The 9,749-nt window shown below is 47.8% G+C and overlaps 1 protein-coding gene across 4 annotated transcripts in view; it reads right to left on the bottom strand.

Annotated features, from left to right (window-relative positions):
* Nucleotides 1–3,711: 3,711 nt before the first annotated feature.
* Nucleotides 3,712–9,749, bottom strand: part of Atp8b2 (ATPase phospholipid transporting 8B2) — a 32,258-nt gene continuing 26,220 nt past the window's right edge. For 3 of the 4 annotated variants that reach the window (XM_070013878.1, XM_070013877.1, XM_070013875.1), the window contains 6 exons: nucleotides 9,465–9,688; nucleotides 8,560–8,643; nucleotides 8,021–8,266; nucleotides 7,744–7,882; nucleotides 5,851–5,981; nucleotides 3,712–5,644 (listed from right to left, as the gene is read on the bottom strand). In XM_070013878.1, coding sequence (XP_069869979.1) covers nucleotides 5,366–5,644; nucleotides 5,851–5,981; nucleotides 7,744–7,882; nucleotides 8,021–8,266; nucleotides 8,560–8,643; nucleotides 9,465–9,688 — 1,103 coding nt within the window. In that variant the 3' untranslated portion in view covers nucleotides 3,712–5,365. The remainder of the gene's footprint in view (nucleotides 5,645–5,850; nucleotides 5,982–7,743; nucleotides 7,883–8,020; nucleotides 8,267–8,559; nucleotides 8,644–9,464; nucleotides 9,689–9,749) is intronic. The other variant, XM_070013876.1, reaches the window with a different exon arrangement.

Here is a 9,749-nt window from a genome sequence, read left to right as displayed (position 1 = left end):
AAGGAGCAGGAGAAAGAAGACGAGGAGAAGGGAAAGGAAGAGGAGAGTAAAAAAGAAGTATAATCTAGGTAGCTTCTCAGGAGGCTGAGACCTAAAGGATCTAGGTTCAAAGCTAGCACAGATAACAAGTCCACTAGACTCCATCTTTAATCAGAAAAAACTTCACTGGAGACATAGCTCAAGTGGTAAAGCATCCACTGAGCTCAAGGACTAGCATTCAAGACCTTCACCCAAAGAAAACAAAAGTAGAGCTGATTGCCTTGTTGGCTGACTACCTACTGAGAGGGAAGAACTTCTGCCTTCCATGAGGTATCCTCACTAGAGCAGGAGTTGGGCTGGTCCAGAGTGAAAATATCAAGCTGTAGATTTACAGCTGGACTAGAGAATAAGGGCTCAGAGGAAGTGAGATGCTGGACTGTGTGACACACCTGTAGCCCCAACACTCTGGATGGAGGCATATACTGGAGGATCCTTTAAGCTCCTGAATTCAAGGAAACATAGTGAGACTCCCCATCTGAAGTTAAAAAAAAAAAAAAAAAAAAGGAAAGCAAGTGACTCAGAGAAAAGGGAGGAGGCTATAGTATGTGTTGGGAACAGAAGAAAGGTGGAAGAACAGAAGGATCTGAGTGGTCAGATCCTGGATGATGCAATGTCAAGAGGCAGCGCTACTCCAATGTGGTGCCAGGGACAGGCATTCACTCAATGAAGGTGAATACCCCAAGAATCAAGGCAGCCAAGGAAGACAGCAAGGGCATCAGATCAACTTAGCATCCACAGTTAGAGAAGGGACTAGGTCTGTGGCAGACCTGGGTAAGATGAAGAAGATGCTAAGACCAAGGTTGATCAGTCTAGTGAGTTCATACAGTGAAGGAATAAAATTAAGGGTTACCTGTGGCAAGGAGGGGGGAAATGGACTGAGTAGATGACTCAGGAGGAATGTTTACCCAAAGAGGAAAGAAACCATGTCCGGAAGTAGCAATGACAGTAAACATGATGCTGGCCCTGCTGGATCCGATGGCTCCAGCTAAGAACATTCTCTATGGCAGACTATTCCAGGTCTGTCCTCTAAAACCTGTCAGGCCTGGAGTTGATGGCTCACACCTGTAATCCTAGCTACTCAGGAGGCTGAGATCTGAGGATCATAGTTTGAAGCCAGCCTGGGCAGGATAGTCTGTGATTCTCTAATTTAAAAACACCAAAAAACGAAAACAAAAACCGAAGTAGAGCTGTGGCTCAAATGGTAGTGCTAACCTTGTGCACAAAAGCTCAGCCGCAGAGGCTGGGAATGTGGCTTAGTGTAGTATTTGCCCAGCATACATGAAAGCCTGGGTTCAATTCCTCAGTGCCACATAAACATAAAAAAAAAAAGTGGCACTGTGGTTCAAGTAGTAGAGGACTAGCCTTGAGCAAAAGCTCAGGGACAGTGCCCAAGCCCTGATTTCAAGCCCTAGGACTGGAAGAGAAAAAAAAAGTAGCGTGCGCGTGCACACGCACACACACACGTACACACACACCTTTATTATTGGGAGTGGGAGGCAGTGTAAGGGTAGGAGGTACAGGCAGGGCTAGAGGCCTATCATGGGAAGAGGGGGCATCAGTTTGTCTGGGTGAAGGCTGGCAAGAACAACGAAGCTGGAGCCTGACCAACTTCATGGCATTAAGGACTATTTCTCTATTCCAGAAGGTGCAAGAACCAAGGTTCCATGTTATTTGTTGCCTGAGGCACAGGGTTTGGACAGATTCTGGGGAAGGGGTGACGTGGCTGGGCAGGCTTTGGAGGCAGGAAGTCTGTTCCTGGGGACAGTCGCCTTCTTGGGATTTCTCCTGAAGAAAAAAACAACTGATCTTATCCTCTGGCCTTCCCCAAGCTTAGCATCTACTTGAAACCCTGTATTTCTGAGGGAAAAAAAAGGGGGGGGAGAGGTTTACCCCATGCCAGAGCAGATTGGTGGGGAATGAGTAAGAAATCAGCCTGGGATAGGTTGCTTTTACTGCTATTGGCCACCAGCAGTTGTGCTTCTTCTACTGTCCATCAGCACACCCTGGTCCTAGCTCTCCTGAGACCCTCTTCTCTGGAGAAAAGTGCACTTGATCTACTATGACCTTCTTCAGTGTCCACAGGAAGCTGTGGAGCTAGGAGGCTGGTTGGTGTCACCAGAAAGGAAGTGGTACAAGGGGTACCACTCAGTCCTGTAATCCTATCTACTCAGGAGGATGAGCTTTGAAGACCAAGGTTTGAAGCCTGCCCACCAAGGAAAATCCATTGAAACTCTTATCTCCAAATAACCACAAAAAGAAGGGAGAAGAAGCAGGTGCAGATGGCTTATGCCTGTAATCCTAGCTACTCAGGAGGCTGAGATCTGAGGATCAAGGTGCAAAACCAGCCCAGGCAAGAAAGTCCATGAGGTCTTGTTTGTAAACATTTGGGTAAATGCCCAAAAGTGGGATTGCTGGGTCATAGGGGAGTTCTATGTGAAGTCTTTTGAGGAACCTCCATACTGCTTTCCAAAGTGGTTGAACAAGTATATGTATGAGTCAAGCGGAAAAGGTCAGATAATGTGATGTCAGGAAAATGAACCTTTAGATATGTATTTTAATGTTTTTTTCTTTCATGAATGTTTCTAACGCATTTATAAGATTATCTCTTTGTTGCTTTGTATGTCCCTCCCCCACAGTATAACCCCTGCTTTCACTATATTTGATGTCAGTATAACTTGTGGAGGAGATGGGGAAAAACCAGTTGTTTAAGGATACAGGTGGACCTGTTGCAACAATGAGAAGTACAAGTTGTCATGTCCAAAATGAGCTTTACAACGTCGGTGGGGGGGAGAAAGCAGAAAGATTGGGATTGGGGGGGAGGGGGGAGGCTGGGAAGGGATGTGAAGGGTAAACCAAAGGAGGAGGCTGCAATGCATGGTAAGAAATGTACGCATTATCCTGCCCATGTAATTGTAACCCCTCTGTACATTATGTTCACAAATAAAATTAAATTAAAAAAAAAAAAAAAGAAAGTCCATGAGACTCTTATCTCCAATAAACCACCAGAAAACTGGAAGTGGCCCTATGGCTCAAGTGGTAGAGCGTTTGTCTTGAGTTGAAGAGCTGAGGGACAGCATCCAGGCCCAGAGTTCAAGCCCCATAGCCAAAAAAAAAAAAAAAAAAAAAAAAAAAAAGGCATAAATGGAGCTCAGCTCAAGTGGTAGAGTGCCATCCTTGAGGACAAAAAGCCCAACAAGAGAGTACAAGAGTCTGAGTTCAATCCCCAGTACTAACAACAAGAGGAAAAAAAAGAGGGGGGAAAAAAAAGGAGGGAGGGAGGGAGGGAAGGAAGGAGGGAGAGAGGGGGGAAAGGAGGAAGGGAGGGAGGAAGGAAGGAAGGAAGGAAGGAAGGAAGGAAGGAAGGAATTGAAGAAAAACACCCTAAAACACTTGTTTGTTTTTTCCTTCACATTTCCACCCTCCCCAGTGTGAGAAGGCCTGTGTTTGGAAGAACAACCAGTTCAAAGTCGTAAGTACCAGAAATCAGCATGGCCACAGCATGCACGGCCTGGCAGATGGGGGGCAGGCATACCAACAGAGGAGGTGCTGACCCTCCAGACCCCTTTCCTCCATCTTATCCAGGTCCATCCACGCAATTCCATCGTGAGCCAGTTTCTGTCTGCCTCTAACATTAGTCTTGGTTAAACATCAGAAAAGAGACATTTTACATACTTCTCAGAAATTGGAATTTTATAAAAAGGCATTTTTCTTTTATGTCCATAAAATGATATAATTTTTGCAAGTATAGAAATGTGTCATAAATTATACAGAATGTTCCTTAATTACAGCTCAATGCAACTTGGTACTTTCCTCCCTCCCTAAAAAATGAGAGAGAACCAAAAAAATAATATATATAACTGTATATATATATATATATTTATATTTATATAATATAGACAAACCAAATATGAAAAAAAATCATTTCCTCTTTGGTATAAAAATCAGACTCTCACCTTGAGAGACACACAAACATACATGATATTGGGTTTGTAAACTGTGTGGCCAAAAGGGATTTCCCTGTCAATACCTCCCATCCCCCACTCCACACCTACCCCACTGCAGCCTGGCTCCAGTGCCCACTCTTCTCTTACTCCCCAAATACCAAAGAAGCGGAAAGGATTCTCCCCAAGGATAATTAGGTAGCAACTAACTTGAGAAGTGCCTGACTTCGGGGACAGACAGCAGTGTGGATGATGGAGAGACAGGACACGCTGAGCCCAAGCTCCAATGGAGCCCTGCTCAGACCAAACTGGGCACGGGCGGGTCTTGCCCTCTTCCTATCACCTCTGCCCAGGGGCTGGGCCTGGGGGTGGAGGGGAGGGACAGGGCCCCCTGCTCACTGGGAGTGAGTGTCCCCTTCAGTCCCACCTCAGGATCCTGGGGTAGGGATGTAAGAAAGTACCAGATGAGGAGGGGGAAGGAAGTGGGGAGGAAGTCTGCTAATGAACTTAGTACTAAAATGAAAGAAAACAACTTATTTTTTTCCTTAGGTAAAACTAAACTTCACACTCAGCTTTAGCTCACTGAGAATGATGGGGACACTTTTCCAGGCTCCAGCCAATACCAGCAGAGCTTAAGGAGTCCAAGAATTGCTATGTGTGCCTTGGGGAAGGGCCGCACTCTACTCTCAAGGTGAGGAAGGCATCAAGACATTTTTTTTTTCCTCGCAACTCCTCTGGCTGACAGTCCCTCCCCCTCTGGTCAGTCCCAAGGGGGGCACTAGTGGCTGGAGGGCAAGCAGCTCCCAAACCACTCCAGCAGGAAGGGGCAGCCCACTATGTGCTCTCCTCTACCCAGGAGAGTTAAGACACCAATCACAACATAAAAGTCACATAATGCCTCCTCTACTTGCCAAATAAAAAATAAGAAGACAAAACCAAACTGGACACAAACACAAATCAAGGAGACGTACACACGATGAGGGGGGCTCAGAGGCCCCAGCAGGTCTCTGGCTTCCCGGCATGATACATTCTTTCAGAATTCAGGAACAGGGGCACTAGATCCCCTCTGAGGAACAAGAGTAAAAAAATATAGAGATTTATCATCTCCCTGTGGGCTACTGGGCAGGGCAGGGCAGGGGCAGACTCAATCTCAGTTTTTTTGGTTTTGGTTCCACATCTGATCCCCCACTGGGGCTACTGCCTGCTACCTGAGCCTCTGCTCGACCCCTGAGGCCCTTTCCCCCCTTTCCCCAGGCTGGTGAGACCAGCGAGAAGAGTCTACCAGGGAGATAAGAGGCAAGGAATGAGGACCAGCAGTTCCCTTGGTGACCTGCCAGGGCCTTGTCTGCTCTGGTCATGGGCACAAGGTGTCCTGGTCCACGTCTTCACCCTTTGAGGGGCTTCTCAGCCCCACCGCTGGGGCTGCTGGCACTGTCACTTTTCTTCCTTCGTAGGCTCTCAATCCAGCTGCTGCTGGAGCGGGTGGTGAAGCTGGACAGAGCCAGGGAGCTGAGTCGCATGTTCTTGCCCGACATGATAAGCTCCCCAAAGCCCTCCTGGTGGGAGAAGGCATAGCCGGAGCGCCGGGAGCCAGTGCGGCCTACCCTCCGCATGCAGCGGTGCTGTGCTTTCTGCTTCTTCCTCACCAGCTGGGTGTAGCGAACCTTGGGGAGGGGGGGGGGGGGGGTCCTCTGTCAGCAGGGCAGTGTCAAACATCACCCTGATCACCAGGGCAGGCAGCTCCCAATGCACAGCATGCACCCTGAGCATTTGTAACAAAGCCCAGAAACAAGTGCACAGTGTTCAAGCCAGAGAGGCTTGTCGGACACACTGTCTCTGTCCTCAAGAAAGAAACAGCCAAGCTTCTTACCGTGTCAGAGAGATCTGGCTTCAAGTTGAGCCTGAGGAACCGAAAGGCAACCACAGGCATGATGCAGACCACAGTGGTGAGCACGATGGTGAGCCACACAGTGGGCTGGGCCAGGGTGTTCTGGGCATTCCCTGGGGGGCAACAGAAGTCAGTGGTCTCAGCAGTCATGAAGTGACAGGAGGCTAGCCTCTGAATTCCTCGTCCCTACTTCTGGCAATCCCACCTCCCCAGCCTCAAAGTCTGTCATTTCTGCCTTCCTTATTTTCTCTGCCCACTTCTTCCTCAAATGTTTATCTCCCTAGCCCCAAACTCTCCCCCACCCATCTTAGTTGACAGCAAAAGCCCTGGGACAGTGCCCAAGCCCTGAGTTCAAGTCCCAGGACTGGCAAAAAAGCATATATGAGGTCCTGGGTTCAACCTCCAAACCCAAATCAAGAAGAAAAAAAAAATAGAATTCCAAGTTCTTTTTTTTTTTTTTTGGGGGTCCGGTCGTGGGGCCTGAACTCTGGGCCTGGGCACTGTCCCTCAGCTCTTCATCTCAAGGCTAGCGCTCTACCACTATGAGCCACAGCGCCACTTCCGGCTTTTTTCTTTTTGCTTATGTGGTGCTGAGGAATCGAACCCAGGGCCTCGAGCATGCAAGGCAAGCGCTCTACCACTGAGCCACCTTCCCAGCCCTAGAATTCCAAGTTCTTAACCTGATCTATATAGGCTTAGATGATCTAGGTAAATTCTCATCCTCTGTTGTCCCTCCCCTTCTCCCAGCTTCTGGTACAGAAGCTTCCCTGAAAGCCTTGGCCTAAGGCCTTGTATTGCTGTTTCCTCTTGTGGATTATTCTTCCCCAGAGAACTTTGCTGACTACTACCATCGCCTGGTTTCCTACTATGATTTGAAGTCAGTAGAAAACAAAGCAGAGTAGTAGAGAGGGTCTAAGAGTGGCAAGCATGGGCCTGCTAGGCACATGCGCTACTAATGAGCCATGCCTCTAGCCCTGCTTTCTTTTTGTTGATTATTTTTATTGTTTTTTTTTTTTTTTTTTGTCGGCCGTGGGGCTTGAACTCTGGGCCTGGGCACTGTCCCTCAGCTCTTCAGCTCAAAGCGAGCACTCTACCACTTGAGCTACAGCGCCACTTCCGGTTTTCTGGTGGTTTATTGGAGATAGGAGTCTCACGGTCTCTCCTGCCTGGGCTGGCTTTGAACCGCGATCCTCAGATCTCAGCCTCCTGAGTAGCTAGGATTACAGGCGTGAGCCACCAGTGCCCGGCTGTTGATTATTTTTAAGATAAGGTTTCATTTCTAGCCTGAGAACATGACTAAGCCTCAGTCCTCCTATTTTAGGCTTCCCTTTGTAGCTGAGTGCATGTTACTACATCTAGCTTCCCTCTATTGAAATGGAATCTCACCGACTTTTCTAGCCTCAAACTATGATGCTTCCAATCTCAGGATCTTAAGAGCCACCAATATCTGGTTCATGATTTTATTTATTTTTTACTTATTGTGCTTATCCTGAGGCTGAAACTCAGGGCCTGGGCACTGTCCTTTAGCTTTTTTGCTCAAGGTTAAATGCTCTACCACTTGAACCATAGCTCCACTTCTGGCTTCTGGGTGGTTAATTGGAGATAAAAGTCTCATGCTTGCTCTGACGGACTATCCATGGCCACACCACTGGCAGTGTCTTGATGACCGTGAAGCCTGGCAGCCCTGACCTCCCAAGGCCTGGCAGGGCCATTCATCACTTTCATAGATGTGGAAGTTCTTTGGGGGCAGGGTCTGATTCAGTTATACCTTGACATCCCCACAACACCTTGTAGAGTGCCTGGCACATATTGATAAATGCTTGTGATGTGCACACTGGCGGACTACCATACTAGCTCTAGAACACAGGGACTTACCCACAAACCGAAACTGGTTTGGAAACATGTCAAAGAGCCCATTGCTGTGCATGGCAAAGAGGATGGCAAAATAAACAGCAAGGCTGCCCCAGATGAAGAAGTGGTTGATGGCAGTCCAATAGCCTGTATCCAGCCCAATCTGCAAAAGTAATTGTCACCAATAAAAGCACCCCAGAGAAACCATGCCTCTCTTCCAGCAAGACCTTCCACCAGGGAGCCCTAGAGATAAAAGGCTTCCTCTTTCCAGAGGAAAAGGCAGCTTCTGGCAGCCTCATACCTGCACACTGACCACAATAACCAGTGATGTAGCCACAGTGACTGCAAAAGACTGGTAGTCGGCCAGCTGGGTGCCATCGTCCCGTGTGGCCTCAGCAAATACTCCATACGGGATGAAGAACATGAGCACAGAGGTGTAGATGCCCTGGGCAATGCAGATGAAGAACTCCCGTTTGTTGAAAAGGAGGTTCAGCTGGCCTGGCTCATATAGCTTAGGGTACTCCATGCTCCGCTGCTCTGGAACATCCTGTGTAGAGACCAGTGACAAAAGAGGCCTTAGGGACTGCTCCTCTTTCCCAAAGTCTTTAACAGTGAGAACCAACCTCAAGTCAGCTTCTCCTAGTCAATCTGTACTATGTTACCTCAGGAGTTATGAATTCTGGAGCTGACATGAAGAGCTTCCCTATCCCCTCCTCTAAATGAACTGCTTTCATGATGACCATGGACACTGGGCACAAGTGCTACGCACCCACTACATCAGTCTGACAGTTTTTCAGCAATGTTCTCCCCTTCCTGCTTGGTCATGCAACTCCCCCATACCTGATCAAAGACTCCCATAGCCAGGACCGGGAGGGAGGTATACACAATGTTATAAAGAGTGATGAAATACTGGTCATACACAGTCTAGAAGAAACAGAAGGCAAGGAAGGAATGAACACCATAAATGAAGTCACAGGGAGAACACAGATATAACATGTAAGAAATTTGGATTTTTTCTTTCTGGTCCTGAAAATTGTTTTTTTTGTTTTTTTTTGGGGGGTCCGGTCGTGGGGCCTGAACTCTGGGCCTGGGCGCTGTCCCTCAGCTCTCCAGCTCAAGGCTAGCACTCTACCACTTGAGCCACAGCACCACTTCTGGCTTTTTTCTTATGTGGTGCTGAGGAATCGAACCCAGGGCCTCGAGCATGCAAGGCAAGTGCCCTACCACTGAGCCACCTTCCCAGCCCCTCTTTTTTTTTTTTTGTAGTTGGTATTGAGGTTTGAACTCATGGCCTTATGCTCAGCCAATCTTCTGACACTTGAGCCACATCTCCAGCTCTAATTTTTCCTGGTGATTTTAGAAACAATCTCATAGACTTTTTTGCACAGGCTGAGTTTGAACTTTGATCCTCCCAGTTTTAGCCTCTTGCATAGTTAGAATTAAGACACATAAGCCACTGATACCCAGCATTTTGGTTTGTTTTTGAGACAAGGTCTTCTATGTATCCTGGCTGAAGTGGAACTCAGGATGGACTCGATGATCCTCCTGCTGCTTCAGCCTACCCAAAAGCTGGAGTTACATACTTACACCACCACACTGGCAAAGAATTTTCATGAGTTCCCTCTCTATTATCAATAAACAGCTAAAAATATATATTATATACACCAAACTAAAGAACTGGGCAGTGAACAGGTGATACAACTCTGCCCTTAAAGAGCTTACAAAGATACAAGAACACTTGCTACCTGGGCCGAGAAGCCGCAGAAGAAGCCAAACCAAAAGTGGACCATGGTAAAAGCGAAGTTCTTATAGAAGAAATAGCAGAGGAACTTGCACATGCGCAGGTAGGACCAGCGACCATGTACCAGCAGGAGGCGCTGCAGGAACTTGAACTGAGAGAAGGAGTAATCCGAGGCCAGGACAGCCTGGATCCCTTCCTGGCCGCTGATACCCACACCAATGTGAGCTGCTGCAGAGACAAGAGATGATAAGAAGGTGAAGATGGCCCACACATTTCAGATTCTCCTCCC

This window comes from Dipodomys merriami, unplaced genomic scaffold (assembly GCF_024711535.1).
Source record: "Dipodomys merriami isolate MVZ:Mamm:240054 unplaced genomic scaffold, mDipMer1.0.p SCAF_92, whole genome shotgun sequence".
Lineage (NCBI taxonomy): Eukaryota > Metazoa > Chordata > Mammalia > Rodentia > Heteromyidae > Dipodomys > Dipodomys merriami.
Note: the sequence above shows the minus strand (reverse complement) of the source record. Positions and strands in the feature narration are given on the sequence as shown.